The following is an 18,539-nucleotide window of genomic DNA, read 5'->3' on the forward strand; positions in this document are numbered from 1 at the left end:
AGGAGGAAGAATCAACAGGACCTGGGAATGACTTGATGTGGAGTGAGGTAGTGGGAGGAGCTGAGGGCAAATCCAGGAATCTGGCTGGGCTTTGTGTCGGGGAGGGGATGCTGCAATTTGGGAAGAATGCAGGGGGAGAAGCAGTGAGGCAGGGAAGATGACCAGGTCTGTGGTCGGGTCTATCGGTTTCTGGCATCTACTACTCGTCCTCAAGGGTAGAGTCTCCTCCTCCGTGAGATTTCTCATCCCCTTGTGCCCTAGGCAGGCAGCCCCTAGGTCCCTCTGCCTTGCGTTCATTCTTCCCTACAGATTAATCATGCTGTACCATAGAGTTTACTTTTATTTTTTTAAATGTGTATTTTATAATATTGCTGAAGTGTATTATTTATTTATCTTGCCTTTTTTTTAGAGAAGGGGTCTCACTCTGTCACCCAGGCTGGAGTGCCGTGGTGCAATCATAGCTCACTGCAGCCTCGACCTCCCAGGCTCAAGCGATCCTCCTGCCTCAACCTCCTGAGTAGCTGGGACTATGGTGTGCGCCACTACACCTGGCTAACTTTTTTTTTTTTTTTAAAGATGGGTTCTTGCTATGTTGCCCAAGCTGGTCTTGAACCCTGGACTCAAGTGATCCTCTCACCGCAGCCTCCCAAAGTGTTAGGATTACAGGAGTGAGCCATTGGCTGAGATTTATGTGCCTGTCTCTCCCACCAGCCTGAGCTCAGGGCAGGATGGCATCTCATCCGTCACTATAGCGCAGCCTGCAGTGCTCCCTAAGCGTTGGCTGTTGACAGTATTACTCCTCTGACCAGAGTTTGGATGGGGCCTACTTCAAGTTGTGTAAGGGAAGTGATGGGGGAGCAACCCAGGTGTCAGAGGGATGGGACCTTTCCTATTCTCTCCCCAGGACATTTAGCCAATGCCACCACAGACCTCATGAAACTGGACCATGAAGAGGAGCCCCAGCTCTCCGAGCCCTACCTTTCTAAACAGAAGAAGCTCATGGTGAGTACCTCCAGGCCTGCTGAGTCCCCTTCCCTACCAGCTGCTCCATGGAAATGAACAAGAGGAGAAGCTAAGTAGAAGATAAGCAGTTCTAAGTAGAAGATCAGCTGATGATATGAAATGGAAAAGCCCCTGGCTTGCTTTTCCAATCCTGTCCCCTGCCATTTACTAGCTGTTAGACCTTGGGTAAGCCACTGCTGCCCTGGGGCCTCAGTTTCCTCATGTGTTAGGTTGTGTCTTTAAAAGCAGAGCATTGGCCAGGCATGGTGGCTCACTCCTGTAATCCCAGCCCTTTGGGAGGCCGAGGTGAGTGGATCACTTGAGGTCAGGAGTCCGAGACCAGCCTGGCCAACATGGTGAAACCCCGTCTCTACTAAAAACACAAAAATTAGCCAGGCATCATGGCAGGCACCTGTAGTCCCAGCTACTCAGGAGGCTGAGGCAGGAGAATTGCCTGAATCTGGGAGGCAGAGGTTGCAGTGAGCTGAGATCGGGCCATTACACTCTAGCCTGGGCAACAGAGTAAGACTCTGTCTCAAATAATAATAATTACAATAAATATATAAATAAATAAAAATAAATGCAGAGCACTGAACAGGGGTTCTTGGGAAAAGGAGGTATTGAAGGATTGCTCTGAGGGGGACCTCAGAGGGATGGGAGGGATAAGGAAGAGGAAGCAGCTAAGCCTCATTTGATTCCACAGGAATCTCTGGAGCACAAATGGCACCACAAAGGTGATCAACCTTGAAGTAAGGGGCCAGTCTTTTATCCCCTCATATCAGTGGGACATTGGCTACAGATTATTGGAGGGAGGGTGAGGGCAGGTAACCTCCCAAGTATTTGTGGGCAATGCAGCTCCTTATTGGCTGAGAGAAGGGACAACTGTGAGCCACTAGCAACCAGCCCTCCCAGCATTGGGGTATAAGAATGTACCAGGGATCTAGGCAGGACAGTCAAGCTCACAGGACTGTTGTAGGCACCAGATGAGGGTGCTTCAAAACAGGGGGGCATCCTATACACTTAGGGGGTATTTGGAGGCTGGGTTTGCAGAAGTTTAGCAAAGCTCCTTCCATCCCTGAACATCCTGGCTCTATTGAGGCCAACTCAGCTTCTCTTGGCCCTGTCCTGCCCCCAGGCCAAGATCTTGGAGCACGATGATGTGAGCTACCTGAAGAAGATCCTTGGGGAGCTGGCCATGGTGCTGGACCAGATCGAGGCCGAGCTGGAGAAGAGGAAGCTGGAGAACGAGGGTGGGTGCCAGCCCTGGGGGAGGTGGGGGCTGCAGCCCACCTAGCCTACTCTGCCCCTGCCCAGTCTCAGCCTCTTTTTTCCCTAAAGGTCTCAGAGGACCTCCCTAGGTGGTTAGGAGGATGGGCTATGGAGTCAGACTAAGGTTCAAGTCATAACTTGGCCACTTCCTAGCTGAGTAACTGTGCTCAGGTTCTCCCCTCTCTGAACTTCAGTTTCCCATCTATAAAATGGGGATAATAGTAGGACCTGCCTCAAAGAGCTGTTGAGACATTGTGTGAAATAATACATGTAGAGTGCTTAGATTAGGGCTTAGCACATAGTAGGTGTTTAATAAAGGTAGGTGAAGATGATGATGAGAGTAGTGATGGCCACTACCCTCCACACCATCCCACTTTCCCTGCCCAAGAATGCATTATGACTCCTTCGTGCTCCAGCCAGACATCCAAGCTCACCCAGACTCTCCTTGTCCTTGACTCTTCCTGCTCCCAGCTGGGCCTCTAGACTTGGACATGCCAGCTTCATTCTACCTCCACACTTTTGCCCCCACAGCCCCTCCCTCCTGGAGCACCCTTCTTATACCACTCCACTCCATTTTGCCTGTTACACACCATCTTTGCCACAGCCCTTCTTCAAACCTCATTCTGAGCCTTCCCATCTTGCTCCATTTAAGACCTGTGAGTCTTGTCTCCTGAACAATGCAAATTTATGGAGCATTTGCAACAGCCTCCTGCATATGCATGACTATGTGTACATATATATCTCTATGTATGTTAGAGTAAGAACAACTTGAATTAGAGTTCCAGCTTTGCTGCCTGAACTATGTAACCTTGGACAAGTTGCTTTCCCTATTGGAGCCTCAGTTTCCTCATCTATAAGATGGGATGGTAATAATACAACTTAACCCTCTCTTGCTGGACTCTTGTGAAAATTCAATGTACTCAACACACTGCCTGTGCCATTACTAGTTTAATACATAAGGCAGCTAAAGGCACGCCCATTCTCCAGGTGAGGAAACTGAGGCTCAGAGAGATGAAGCGAGTTGTTCAAGGTTAGGCAGCTCATAGACATCATGGTTAGGGCCAGAACTTGTTCCCTCTTGATGGGTCCAGTGTTGTTTCCAGCATCTCACAACTGATGCCACAAGCACAAGACACACACAGAGACCTCATGTCTCGAACAGAGACATCATCATGCATACTAAAGCCAGCTGCCTTAAATCTTTTCTGGAAACAAAGCCTGGTATGACTAAGTGAGTAAAAAATAATAACACATCTCAAAGGGGAACTTTTGGCTGGGCTCAATGGCTCATGTCTGTAATCCCAACACTTTGGGAGGCCGAGGCAGGTGGATCACTTGAGGTCAGGAGTTCGAAAACAGCCTGACCAACATGGCGAAACCCCGTCGCTACTAAAAATACAAAAATCAGCTGAGTGGGGTGGTGGGTTCCTGTAATCCCAGCTACCTGAGAGGCTGAGGCAGGAGAATCACTTGAACCTGGGAGGCAGAGGCTGCAGTGAGCCCAGATTGTGCTACTGCCCTCCAGCCTGGGGGACAGAGAGAGACTCCGTCCCCGCCCCCCATCACACACACACAAAAAAAGGAACTTTCCTGTTTCTATACTAATGGTAGCTAAGGGGAGCTGTTGCAGAGTTAATGGCTCTCAGGGGCCAAAAGGCTTGGTAGTTCAGAGATGGGCCTTTGGGGGACAGAGTCCCAGCTCTGCCATGCTCTTGGTGGGAGACCTTGGACATCAGGTATATGTTATTCACTTATGCATTAGTTTCTTAGGACTTCCATAACAAAATACTACAGACTGAGGGGCTTAAAGAGCAGAAACCTATTGTCGCACAGAGCTGGAGGCTAGACATCTCAGATCAAGGTTCCTTGGGGTGGGTTTCTCCTGAGGCCTCTCTCCTTGGCTTGCAAGTGGCCGCCTTCTTGCCGTGTTCTTACATGGCCCTTCCCCTGTGCTGCACAAGCCTGGTGTCTTTGAGTCCAAATTTCCTCCTATAAATACTTTAGTCCGATTGAATGAGGACCCACCTTAAGGTCTCTATTTTAAGATAATCATCCCTTTAAAAGCTCTGTTTCCAAATACAGTCACATTCTGAGAGTTCAGGGGTGTCCAATCTTTTGGCTTCCTTGGGTCACACTGGAGGAAGAATAATTGTCTTCGGCCGCAAATAAAATATGCTAACACTGACGATAGCTGATAAGCTTTAAAAACATCGCAAAAAAAATATCAGAATGTTTTAAGAAAGTTTATGAATGAGTTTTGGGCCACATTCAATGCCATCCTGGGCTGCATGTGGCCTGCGGGCTGCAAGTTGGACAACCTTATTCTAGGGCTTAGGGCTTCAACATGTGAATTTTGGGAGGGTCACAATCCAGCCCAGAAAAATCTATGTATTTAATAGACCTTACTGTGTGTCAGGCACTGTTCTAAGTGTTTCACAGATTTCAACTCACTCAATCCCCGTAACAATCCCAGGAGGTGGGTAATACCAGCGATCCTGTTTAACAGATGAGGATCCTGTTTAACAGATGAGGAAGCACTAGCTCTGGGCTCTTTCCTGTTCTATAAAAGGGTGACAGATTGGGCGCGGTGGCTCACGCCTGTAACCCCAACACTTTGGGAGGCTGAGGCAGGTGGATCACTTGAGGTCAGGAGTTCGAGACCAGACTAGCCAATATGGTGAAACCCTATCTCTACTAAAAATACAAAAAATTGCCTAGGCATGGTAGTGGGCACCTGCAAGCCCAGTTATGTGGGAGGCTGAGGCAGGAGAATCACTTGAACCCAGGAGGCGGAGGTTGCAGTGAGCCGAGATCACACCACTGTACTCCAGCCTAGGCACCAGAGCGAGACTCTGTCTCGAAAAGAAAAAAAAAAAAGGTGGAGGGTGATAGCATGAGTGCCTACGTCCCAGGGCTGCTGCGAGGACCAATGAGCAAATGCATGTAAGGGGCTTAGCACAGTGCTGGGCACACAGTACAGAAGTGTCCATATATATTGTGATCCAGAGAGACACAGGGTCTGACCTGGATGGAGGCTAGGGTGGATGATTCTGGAGAATAGCCTCAGACATGCATTCCTTGTGAGATTCCTAGACTGGGATCCTGCGGCTGACCCCTGTCCTGAGGTCTTCTGAGAGGAGACAGCACTGCACTGTCCCATGGTGAGATAAGTGGGGTTGTTCAAGATGGAGAGGTGTCCTTGCATCCCTCTGGGGCTGGGGGAGGTAGCAGAAGCCCCAGGGAAGTGGTTATGGATTTTAAAGGTCTGACTGGTTGGGCCCACATGGCCTCTGTTGCTCATCCAGGTTCCCTGAACCTGACTGGGTGAAACACTTGTATGCCTTTCATTTCTTCTCTTGTGGGCACAGCCCAGTTTTGGAAGGGATTTTAATGTCACAGTTGAGACCCCTTGCATGGAGCCAGATGGCTTTGATGCAGATTCCTGATCAACCACTACCTAGCTCTGTGACCTTGTGGAATTCACTTCACCTCTCTGAGCTCATCTATAAAATATTGATAATAATAGAATCAAAGTCATAGCAGGATTGCTGGTGGAGGATTTGTTAAGATAGTAAATGTTGAGTACTTTGCACAGTGCCTAGTTCAAGGTAAAATGTTCTAAAAATAATTATTATTACCATTCTTTTTCATTCGTTTAATCAAATATTTACTGAACACCTACTAGATGCTAGGTCCTGGGGATAAATTAATGAGTAAAACTCAGATCTCATTATTGCTTTCATGGAGTTTGCAGTCTTACAGAGGAAAAAGACATTAAGTCAAATAATCCCATAAGTAAACACAGAAGTGCACACAGCAATAAGTGTTAAGATTGAGGGTAAATGAACAGGATTAAGTGGATAAAGTTTCCCTGAGAAGGTGATATTCAAAGTGAGACCTGACGGATGAGAAGCAGCCTAGAGAAGAATCAGGGAAGATATGACCCAGACTGAGGGATGCCATGGAGTGGGAGAGAACTGGTAACTCTTCAGAAACGGGCTGCTGCGTGGGGAGTCCTGGGGACAGTGGTGGGAATGAGGGGAGAGCTGCACTGGGTGAAGTGAGATCATGGGCCTCAGAGTCTACATTTACAAGTTTGGATTTTATACTAAGTACAATGGGAAGTCTCTGGAGGGCTTTGAGGAGGGGATTATATCAGTTAGTTTCTGCTGTATAACAAACCATTCCAAATCTGAGTGACATAAAAGAAGGGCCTTTTATTTGTTCATGATATGTGGCTTGGCAGTGTGGGCTCGGCTTAGCTGGGATGGCTTGCCTCTCACACATGGGGAATGGCTGACCTCATTCCTGCATTTCGGGCCAGCAAATTTAAGACAGTAAATGTTGATTACTTTGCAAAGTGCCCAGCTCAAGGTGAAATGTTCTAAAAATTATTATTATCACCATTCTTTTTCATTCATTTATTCAAATATTTATTGAACATCTCCTAGATGCTAGGTCCTGGGGATAAATTAATGAGCAAAATCCAGACATCATTCTTGCTCTCACGGAGCTTGCAGTCTTTGGGAAAAAAACCATGAGTCTTAGATAGCAGGAGGAGCAAAGCCATCAAGATGCACACATTGCAAAGTGGCATGTGTACAGGAATGGGAGGGACTCGTGGCCCTGTTTGCAGTCTCCATGGGGCTGAGTAGTTCTAGTTTTATATTTGAGAGGATTCCAATGGCTGTGTGAAAATGGACTTCAAGGGAGACAGAGGGGAGGCCGGTGCAGTAGCTCAGGTGAGAGATGATGTTGGCGTGGACCGAGATGGTTGCAGTGGAGATGGTGAGGTGTGAATGGACTTGAGAGGTAGTTTGAAGATAAAATGAGCAGGAATTTACATGGGGGTTGGCAGTGAGGTAAAGGGAATCAAAGGTAACTCCTGGGCCAGGCATGGTGGCTCATGCCTGTAATCCCAGCACTCTGGGAGGCCAAGACAGGTGGATCACGAGGGCAAGAGATCAAGAACATCCTGGCTAACACGGTGAAACCCCATCTCTACTAAAAATACAAAGAATTAGCTGGGCATGGTGGCGTGTGCTTGTAGTCCCAGCTACTTGGGAGGTTGAGGCAGGAGAATTGCTTGAACCTGGGAGGCGGAAGTTGCAGTGAGCTGAGATTGTGCCACTGCACTCTAGCCTAGGCGTTTGGGAGACAGTGAGTTTGTGACACCCAAGAGAGGATGTCACAGAAACCACTAGATATTCCAGCCTGACTCTCAAAGGAGAGGTCAGAATTTGGAGATTCAGGAGTCCTCAGCCAATATATGGTATTGGACATTTTCATCAAGGAAGAGAGCAGAGTGAGACAAAAAGAGGAATCGGGACTTGCTGTATTAGTTATCTATTGTGGCATAAGAAATTGCTGTCAACCTTGGTGTCTTGAATTTTAAAATCATTTATTATGTCACACATTTTCTGTGGATATGGAGTTCTGGAGCAGCTGAGCTGGGCAGCTCCGAGTCATGGTTGCATGATGCAGGTTGCCTTCAAGCTGTCAGCTGGGGCTGCAGTGATTTGAAGGCTTGACTGGGGCCGGAGGATCCACTTCCAAGTTGCCTTATTCATGTGGTTCTTAGCTAAAGGCCTCTGTTCCCTGCTGGCTGTTGGCAGGAGACTTTAGTTCCTTACTCAACATCCTATTGAGATGGGCCTCTCGATAGGCTGCTTGCGTTTCTTTACAGCATGGTTGCTGGCTTTCCCTGAGCAAGTTATCCCAGAGAAAGAGAAGGCACAGAAGCCACATGTCCTTTTTTGAGACGGAGTCTTGCTCTGTCACCCAGGCTGGAGTGCAGTGGCACGATCTCAGCTGACTGCAACCTCCACCTCTCAGGTTCACGCCATTCTCCTGCCTTAGCCTCCCACGTAGCTGGGACTACAGGCACCCACCACCACGCCCGGCTAATTTTTTGTATTTTTAGTAGAGACGGGGTTTCACTGTGTCAGCCAGGATGGTTTCGATCTCCTGACCTCGTGATCCGCCCGCCTCGGCCTCCCAAAGTGCTGGGATTACAGGTGTGAGTCACCGCGCCTGGCCAATCACATGTCTTTTATGATCTACTGCTGGAAGTCACTCTGCCCCATCACTCATTAGAAATCACGAAATACAGCCCCTATTCAAGGGGAGGAGACTTGGGCTCTGCAGAAGGGAGGAGCATATCAAGTAATTTGTGGCTGTACTTTAAAACTACCATACCTGGGCCAGGCATGGTCATGTGCACTTGGGAGGCTGAGGCAGGAGGATTACTTGAGCCCAGGTTTCAGACCAGTCTGGGCAACATGGTGAGACTCTGTCTCTACAAGAAAGTACAAAAATAAGCTGGTGTGGTAGTACATGCCTGTAGTCCCAGCTACTCAGGAGGCTGAGGCAGGAGGATTGCTTGAGCTTGGGAGGTTGAGGCTACAGTGAGGCATCTTCTGGGAGACAGAGTGAGACCCTGTCTCAAATAATAATAATAATGATAATAATAAAAAACATAACTACCGTATCTATGCAGAGGTTCTCCCACACTGAGCAGGGATCAGGGCAGAGGAATCAGCAAAGTGCACTGAGGCCAGTGAAGTAGGAAGACCCTCATGTTAGGAGGAACCATGGGAGGACTGGGTTTTAAGGAGACAGAATGGTGTCAGTGCTGCTGGGAGCTTGAGCAAGCCAGGATAGGAAAGCATGCCCTTGGCTTTCTACCACGGATGTCGGCGGTGACCTCGCCAAAAGCATTTCACTGCAACTTGGGGCAAAAGCCAGACTCTAATGGACTGAAGACCGCATGGGAGGCGAGGAATGAAGATGGTGAGTGTAGATACCTGTTTTGAGAAGGGTAGAGGTGAACAAAGAAGGTGGTGGTGGCTGAAGAAGGACGTGGGGTGACAGGAGGAATTGTTTTTGGACAGGAGATGTACAAATATGTTCTCGTGCTGGTGGAAACTGCAGTGGAAAAGAGGAATCGGGGGTTCAGGACAGCGATGCAGACGCCACGAAGACAGTAAGGGTGTGGTTCAGGCAGGGGCCCCATAGAAAACAGAGGACATCTGCAAACGGGGGAAATGGAAGAAGGCTCAATAAAGGGACTGTTTACCCAGGCACAGGCGGGATGCAGGGACATCCCAAGGCAGAGAGGAATACCCCAGGCCTGAGGTCTTGAGATCACAGGGTCATGAGAGCAGATTCAGGAACCTGGACAGAGGTGGTTGCTGGCAGCCCATGGTGACTCGCAGAGAGGAGCTGAGGGAAATCAGTCCGACGTCACTGCTGCCTGCCCCTGTTTCCTACTTGCCTAACTTTCTGAAGCCAGAGGGCATGAGCCCCGGGGATTAGAGCCAACCAGTGAGCTTCTTGGGGTGCAGAACAACATGGAGAAGGGGGAGGAGGACTTAGAAAGGCAACCTGAAGAGATGCAGGGATGCGGCGCGGAGCAGGTACAGAGGGCCCATGGAGGGCTTGGCCGTGGGGTTAGGACACGCCCTGTATTGTGTCCGCATCAGCAGCATGGAGCGGTTATGCAGCATATGCAGGTGGGGAGTGTGGGCTTTCATGTCTGAAAACTGCTGTCTTCTGAACGAAGCATGAGGTGATGTCATCGGCTGAGAGGAAACTGGGGAAAGGGCGTGAGAAGTGTGAGAAGAGAGGATGAAAAGATGCAATTGTCTCCACAGGGAGCAGGAAGCACTCAAGAAATATAATAGGATTCTGGGCAGCACGGAGTGCCCTCCTGGGCTTTGCGGTCCAACATTAAAGTGTAACAAGTTGGCCTCATTGTGAGATCACCTCCAGCTGGCAGATCCAGAGAAGTGCAGAGAGGGCTCATCCAGGCCTGGGGTTGGCAAAGGGAACACACAACTGGAGAAGAGAGAACAGGGAAGGGGTCAGATACCAGATCGCTGCCCAGGCGCACACACAAACACGGACGCACATAGAAGGCCATCAGCATTTGCCTGCAAACATAAACACAGGCATGAACATAATAGTGAACATGTCTAAGGCAAACATCCAGATGCACCTGGGCTTATGCTGCACTCACATGTGTGGTAATCCCATACCACGTGGACACAGATGTCCATGGGAGCGGATATCCACGTGCATATACACAATCGGCTGCATGGGTTTGTGCAAGCAGGCATGGGGCAAACATGCAGCCTATGCAGGATACAGACGCATGGAGAGATCTGCACACAGACCCGAGTAAAGAACGCACGTACTGAAGGGGGCCTGAGTGGTCATGGAGATACCTGCTGTGTCCATGCTCATTTGTATGTGGAAATAAGTAGCTTAATAGAGTGGTTACAACCACAGAATCTGGAACCAGATAGCCTGGGTTCAAATATAGGCTCTGCTTTGACACATATTAGCTGAGGTTTTGACCAAGTTACCTAACCTCTCTGTGCCTCAACTGCCTCATCTGTAAAGTGGGGATAATAACATCACCTACTTTATAGAATTGTTGGAAGGTCCAGGGAATTACACCACACTTTCCTGGTTCATCTCCTATCTCTTGGGCTGCTCCTTCTCACATCCCTTGCTGGTTTCTCCATGTTGCCCAGTATCTAAACCTAGTCCCTGGGCCCGTTCTCTGATCTGTCTACCCACACTCCCTTGCTGGTAGCATGCAGTCTGCAGCTGGGGACTTATGTCACTTGATCCTTTCACTGTCCCTCACTCCCATCACAATCGCACCTCCCTCTGTACCAAGTGGTGATTCCCTGGTTCATCATTAGGAGAAATTTCGTGCCTGCACATTCGACTCCCTGGCCCTCCATACTCGCTCTGCAAAACCTCAAACCTTGTTGAACCCAGCTCTCCACCTACTCAGCACCTTCACCTGTGAACCTATATGTGGCTGGAGAAACACGCAGGATGCTGGCGGGACTTACTTTGTATTCACGATTGCAAGCCTTAGGTGACCTCAATGCTGCCCCAGGCCTCCCCACTTCACTCTCTAGATGACTCCTTTATGCCTTCTCCTTCCTCCTCAGCCCTCCAGCCACCTCCTCCACATTCTCACTCAGAGTGATCACTTTAGGTTAGCATAAAAATAATTGTGGTTTTGGCCATTAAAAGTAAGGCAATCTGTCACGGAGAAAATCAAAGCATTAGAAAGAGATCTTCACAGCTCTGATCCCCACAATGATCCACCCACTGTATCTATCAATTCTAAGATGCATCTTTGTTAGAGCACATCTTAGCATCTCTGACACTGGAATGTTTCTTCCAGTCAATAGTTTGATTCTCCTTTCTTACTTTTGGATAGGTACTTACATTTAATAATAACTTAGATTAGATGAAATATGGTAGCACATATGCTCTCTTGTTACCAGGGATGGACTGTTCTTGTCCTTGTCCAAGGATGGAAAGGGTTGTCCTTTAAAACCAATCCCTTTCCTAGTGCACCAGATCCCATCCACTCTCATCCCTGTAAGAACACCACATCCGTCATTCTATCCACTCTTCCCCATAGAATCTTTCCCTTCTCTGCGGCATCATCCACAAACACATGCTATTTTATTCCTCCCAGCTTATGAAAATGCTCTTGACTTGTATCTCACTACTGGCCCATCCTCCCCATTCTAGCAAAACTCCGTGGCAGAATGATCTTTGTTCCCCATCTCCAATTCCTCTCCTCCCTTTCTCTTTGAACTCCCTCCAAACCAGCTTTTAAGTCAGCATTCTACTCCAGCTCCTCTTGCCAGGGTCGCCAGTCGGTAAACGCAGTCACCAGTTCTCAGTCCTCCTATTTGACCTCAACACAGCGTTTGAACACAGTTGAGCACTGTCTCCTCCTCAGAACCCTGTCCTAAGTTGGCTTGCCGGACACCACACTCTCCTGGTTCTTCTCCTACCTCAAAGGCGGCTCCTTCTTGTCATCTTTGCTGGTTTCTCTTGGTGTCAATATCTAAAGTTTGCGGAGGGACCCAGGGTTCAGTCCCTTGCCCTATTTCCAAGTCTGGCTATACTGATACTGTCCACTCTCCTGGCTTTAAATACCACCTCCACATTGATGGTGCTTCTCTGAGCCTAGAACCTGCATCACTAACTCCCAACTCATTATCTCCCCTCTGGGGGCCCATCAGGTGTCTTCTTTGTTTGTTTGTTTGTTTGTTTTTGAGACAGGGTCTCACTCTGTCACCCAGGCTGGAGTGCGGTGGTGTGAAAAAGGCTCACTGCAACCTCGACCTTCCGGGATCAAGCCAACCTCCTGTTTCAGCCTCCCTAGTAGCTGGTACCACAGGCATGCATGCTACCGATTCGGCTATTTTTTTTTTTTTTTTTGAGACGGAGTCTCGCTGTGCTCCCAGGCTGGAGTGCAGTGGCGTGATCTCGGCTCACTGCAAGCTCCGCCTCCTGGGTTCACGCCATTCTCCCGCCTCAGCCTCCCAAGTAGCTGAGACTACAGGCGCCCACCACCATGCCCGGCTAGTTTTTTTGTGTGTGTGTATTTTTAGTAGAGACGGGGTTTCACCATGTTAGCCAGGATAGTCTCGATCTCCTGACCTCGTGATCCACCCGCCTCGGCCTCCCAAAGTGCTGGGATTACAGGCTTGAGCCACTGCGCCCGGCCGATTCGGCTATTTTTAATTTTTTTTGTAGAGAAGAGGGTCTCGCCATGTTGCCCAGGCTGGTCTCAAACTCCTGTGCTCAAGCAATCCTCCTGCCTTAGCTTCCTAAAGTAAGAGAGAGAGATGTGAGCCACTGCGCCCGGCCTCATCAGGTGCCTTGAAGGTTACCTATTCATGGATAACCTTCTGATGAGAGCCTTCATTACACTTTAGCCCTTCACCGTGACGGTGACCCTCTTGAGGGGAGACATTGTATTGTGTCATGTCTTCACGCCCAGCACATACTGCCAGGTAGCCACTTGCTGAATGAATGAATCCGTGACCCAGAAGATGCAGAGCGGAAGGAGGGGGCTCAGGTTTTGATGGTAGGGAGCACTGGATTCATGGAATTCCTGAACTGAAAGGAGCAACCTGTTCAAAGGTGCAGAGGCAAGCCTCCCAGGAAAGCAGCCCTCACAGGAAGGGAAGGGAGAGGCATTCGGGCATGGGGTACAGCAGGGACAAAGGCCTGGAGGCTGAAGACAGTGGACCAATGGGCAATTCATGAGAAGTCAAGATTAGAGACGTATATTAAAGCTAAACTCACTCTCGAAAGGGCTTAATAGCTAGGCACAGGAACTTGGACATGAAGGTGCAGTCAGTGGGGAGAATTAAAGATTTTTGAGCAAAGAGGCGATGTAAGAGACCAAAGGGGCTCCAGAATTTCAGGTCAAAACAACTAGGAGAAAATATTGCACAAACAAGAGTTTCCTAAAAATGAGGCTAATTGTTTCTTTCTTAATCCCAAATGCGAGAGTCAGGCTAAATTTAGATGACACAAAAACATGGTGATAAATAATGTAAAACCACGTCGTGAGAGTTATCCTCTTTTGATTACATCAAAGAAAGAGTATTAGTAAGATATTAGTGCTTAACCCCTTTATAACATGTGTTTAATATCTGCCCCTTTCTTAAAAACAAAATGAGGCCAGGTATGGTGGCTCACACCTGTAATCCCAGCACTTAGGGACGCTGAGGCAGGCGGATCATCTAAGGTCAGGAGTTCGAGACCAGCCTGGCCAATGTGGCAAAACCCTGTCTCTAGTAAAAAATACCAAAAAAAAAAAAAGCCAGGCATGGTGGTGCACACTTGTAGTCCCCGCTACTTGGGAGGCTGAGGCTGGAGAATTGTTTGAACCCTGGAGGTGGAGGTTGCAGTGAGCTGAGATTGCACCACTGCACTCCAGCCTGGGTGACAGAGTGAGACTTTGTCGAAAGAAAGAAAGAGAGAGAGAGAAAGAAAGAAAGAGAGAGAGAGAAAGCAAGCAAGCAGGGAGGGAGGGATGGAGGGAAGAAGAAGAAAGAAAGAAAGAGAGAGAAAGAAAAGAAAGAAAGAAAGAAAGAAAGAAAGAAAGAAAGAAAGAAAGAAAGAGGAAGGAAGGAAGAAAAGAAAGAAAAAGAGAGAGAAAGTCTTGGGTGCAGAGACCTTGACAGGCAGTAGTATCCAGCTGGAATTTAATTACATTTGTTTTGTTTTTGTTATGTTTACTTTTACCATTGTAGATAGTTTATAGCGAAGCATTTAATACTACAGTTAATGATACAGTTTATTTTTTCATTCATCAATAATTCAGTAAAGATTTATTGAGCACCTATTGTATGCCAGGCACAGTTCTAGATGCAGAGGATACAGGCACAGACAAGACAGACCAAAATCCCTGCCCTCATAGAGTTTCCACTCTAGAAGAGGACAACAGACAATAAACAAAATGAGAGTGTCAAGTAGATGGTGAAATGTGGCGCTACGTTCTATGGAAGAAAACAAAGCAGGGGAGGGGAGAGTGACTGCTGGGTAAGGTCTTCCTCCACCTCCTTCGCATCTTTGCTCACATGCCAGCTTCTCCTGGGCTTCACAGACCACCAATTTATAATTTCCATTTAAAACTTCCATTTTATTTATTTTTATTTTTATTTTTATTTATTTTGAGACGGAGTTTTGCTCTTGTTGCCCAGGCTGGAGTGCAGTGGCACAATCTTGGCTCACTGCAACCCCTGCCTCCTGGGTTGAAGTGATTCTCATGCCTCAGCCTCCCGAGAAGCTGGGATTACAGGCACCTGCCACCATGCCCAGCTAATGTTTGTATTTTTAGTAGAGACATCTCGGCCTCCCAAAGTGTCGGGACTGGGATTACAGGTGTGAGCCATGGCACCCAGCCAAAACTTCCATTTTAAATTGGTGGTCTGGGAAGCCCATGAGAAAATGGCATGTGAGTAAAGATGTGAAGGAGGCAGAGAAATGAGATCTGAGGATGTGCAGGAGAAGACTGAGGCAGAGGGAACAGCCAGGGCAAAGGCTCTGTGGTAGGAATGTCCCAGATGTGAGGAGCTGCAGGAGTCTGATGTGGCTGGAGAAGAGTGAGGAAGTGGGAGAGAAGCAGACTCTGAGGTCTGAAAGGTACCTGGTGGCCAGATCACACAGGGCCTTACAGGGCTTGGAAGGATTCCCACTTTTACTCTGGCCCCAACAGGTGCATCATCATTAGAGGGGTTTGAGAAGGGAGAAGTGACGTTATCCGACACTTAAATTTTAACATGACCCCTTTGGATGCTGTGCCAAGAATAGATTCTAGGGGACAAGGGCAGAAACGGAGAACTTTTAAAAGGACATTATGATAACTTAGAAGATAATGGTTGTTTGGACAAGGACGGTACAAGTAGAGGCGGTATCAGATTCTGGATGTATTTTGAAGATAACACTGTTGGAAATTGCTGACAAATTGTATGTGGAGGGTGAAAGAGAATTCATGGTGGGGCCGGGCGCAGTGGCTCATGCCTGTAATCCCAGCACTTTGGGAGGCTGAGGTGGGCAGATCACCTGAGGACAGGAGTTCAAAACCAGTCTGGCCAACATGGTGAAACCCTGTCTCTACTAAAAATACAAAAATTCGCCGGGCATGGTGGTGCATGTCTGTAATCCCAGCTACTAGGGAGGCTGAAGCAGGAGAACTGCTTGAACCTGGCAGGTGGAGGTTGCAGTGAGCTGAGATCGTGCCACTGCACTCCAGCCTGGGTGACACAGCAAGACTCTATTTCAAAAAAAAAAAAAAGAAGGAAAAAAAGAGAATTCATGGTGGCTCTGAGGATTTTGGGCAGAGCAACCGCAAGGGTGGAGGTTCCATTACTGAGATTGGGATGAGCATAGTGGCTCTGGGGGCGACAATCAGGAATTCCATTTTGAGTTTGAAATGCAGAGCGTACACCAAATGGAGCTGTCAAAGGGGTAGTTGTATATGTGTCTGGAGTTTCATGACACATATTTGCACTTTATTTATTTGAGATAGAGTCTCACTCTGTCACCCAGGCTAGAGTGCAGTGGCACAGTCTTGACTCACTGCAACCTCCATCTCCCAGGTTGAAGCAATTCTCCTGCCTCAGCCTCCTGAGTAGCTGGGATTACAGGTGTGCACCACCACACCCAGATAATTTTTATATTTTTAGTAGAGATGGAGTTTCACCATGGTGGCCAGGCTGGTCTTGAACTCCTGACCTCAAATGATCCGCTCACCTTGGCCTCCCAAAGTGCTGAGATTACAGGTGTGAACCACCACACCTGGCCACGTATTTGCACTTTAAAAGTCAGCCGATGTATCAGCTATAAAATGAGGATAAGAAAAGAGAAAAAAAATTCAATTTAAAGAAAATAATAATAATAGAAGTAGCATAAGGATATGGCAAAAATCACTGAAGTTGTACAGGAATGAGTAACCCTCAGAAAATACTGGGGCAGGGGTGCAGAAGCCGGAAGAGCTTGTGGAGAGAAGTGAGTGTGCGTGTTAGGGGAGGTTGATCCCCTTGCCTCCTCTCTCTTCCACTCTAGGGCAGAAATGCGAGCTGTGGCTCTGTGGCTGTGCCTTCACCCTTGCTGATGTCCTCCTGGGGGCCACCCTGCACCGCCTCAAGTTCCTGGGACTATCCAAGAAATACTGGGAAGATGGCAGCCGGCCCAACCTGCAGTCCTTCTTTGAGAGGGTCCAGAGACGCTTTGCCTTCCGGAAAGTCCTGGGTGACATCCACACCACCCTGCTGTCGGCCGTCATCCCCAATGCTTTCCGGCTGGTCAAGAGGAAACCCCCATCCTTCTTTGGGGCGTCCTTCCTCATGGGCTCCCTGGGCGGGATGGGCTACTTTGCCTACTGGTACCTCAAGAAAAAATACATCTAGGGCCAGGCCTGGGGCTTGGTGTCTGACTGTCGGTGTCTCTGTGCTGTGTGATTCCCCGTGAGCTCTCAGTAACTCACTGTCTCATGAACACTTGGACAGCCCTCCCCGCCCTTTGTTCTGAGTAATAATATCGTCAGTGTGAAAACATTCCATAGTTTAGAAGTAGACATTGCCAATGCTGTGACTCAAGGCCACGGCTCTACTAAAAGAGAGGAAGCAAGAGAGAGAAAGACAAAAACCAGAAACAAAACACGAATGCCTTTTCTTTCGATGCAAGGTCTCAAGATGGAACTGTGGGGACTGGTTAGAATCTGAGATGAGTCCCAGGATGTTTCATCCACCAGGGCCCAGATTCTGGGATGTGCTGGGGACTCAGAGGGCCTGACCCCTCGCCTCCCCTTCCCTCTTGCCCAGGGAACTCTTCCACAGGACAAAGCCAACATCAAGACTCAACTCCTCTAACCGGTACCTCTGAATGGGGCTGGATAACTGGAGACCCCATGGGAGGTCCCTGAAGATCAGAAGGGGCTTCACGCTTCTCCTGGACATGGACTGGCTTGAGCCAAGGCAGTGGCACTCCAAAACCAGGCCGCAGTGGGGACGGACACCATGAGCACACCCTCTCATTGCCCTTCAGATTTGGCCCATGTGTTGGGTTTGGCGTTAATAGAAATCTCTGAAGGCAGCAGCCATCATCCTCTTCCTACCTTGAGTTTTTCTATCCTGTGAGGTGGGACTTTCAGTAAAAGCCACATTGACCCTCTCTCAGAAGGTCAGTCCAGCCCAAGTGCAGGGGCGGATCTGGAGGTGGACAAACCTAGGTCCCCCTTCCAGCCTCTGCCCAAGCCACCTCCTTCAATACCCCCTCCCAGGGTTGCCCCCATGCTACACCGTGCCATGGAGCCGGGGGGAGGGGGGAAGTCTCTGCATCCACGCCACCCACCCCGGTTGGGTCTCACTTTCCTGTGCCTTTTGCATGTTGGGAAAGGGTCTTGGTGTCACTGCCGCTCATGCACAGAAACCACCGAAAGCCCCAATAAAGCATCCAGGAGGAGCAGTTGCTTTTCATTTCTAAACCTGTGTTGTCCATCTAGTTCTCATTGCCAAGCGCTGGAGCCAGAAGGGGAGAGATGTGAGGTTTCAGTCTCAGTTCTTCACAAGAGCAAGCAAGAGTTGACTCCCAGTCTCAAGTTGCTGTGTCTAGGGCTGGCTTCCAGATTGACTTTCCAGGGCTCTGACCTTAACATCAACCCAGCTCATTTAGGCACAGCATTTTACAGGTTACAGGGCATGTTTACAACCCTTTGCTCTCATTAACCTGTGCAAGGGCCAGGTGTAGTGACTCACATCTATAATCCCAGTGCTTTGGGAGACCAAAGTGGGAGAATTGCTTCAGGCCAGGAGTTCAAGACAAGCCTGGGCAACATAGCGAGACCCCATCTCTAGAAAATAAAATAAACCTATATATGGACCTCAGGGGGCACCCAGGGCACATGCCCCCCACCCCAATTTCCC

At 48.7% G+C, this 18,539-nt stretch overlaps 1 protein-coding gene across 2 annotated transcripts in view; it reads left to right on the forward strand.

The window, feature by feature from the left end:
- Positions 1-18,100, forward strand: part of GDAP1L1 (ganglioside induced differentiation associated protein 1 like 1) — a 33,465-nt gene extending 15,365 nt beyond the window's left edge. For both annotated transcript variants that reach the window (XM_031656784.1, XM_003904712.4), the window contains exons 4-6: positions 905-1,002; positions 2,138-2,252; positions 16,681-18,100. In XM_031656784.1, coding sequence (XP_031512644.1) covers positions 905-1,002; positions 2,138-2,252; positions 16,681-17,024 — 557 coding nt within the window. In that variant the 3' untranslated portion in view covers positions 17,025-18,100. The remainder of the gene's footprint in view (positions 1-904; positions 1,003-2,137; positions 2,253-16,680) is intronic.
- The last annotated feature ends 439 nt before the right edge of the window (positions 18,101-18,539 follow it).

Source organism: Papio anubis, chromosome 16, assembly GCF_008728515.1.
Source record: "Papio anubis isolate 15944 chromosome 16, Panubis1.0, whole genome shotgun sequence".
NCBI classification, from domain to species: domain Eukaryota; kingdom Metazoa; phylum Chordata; class Mammalia; order Primates; family Cercopithecidae; genus Papio; species Papio anubis.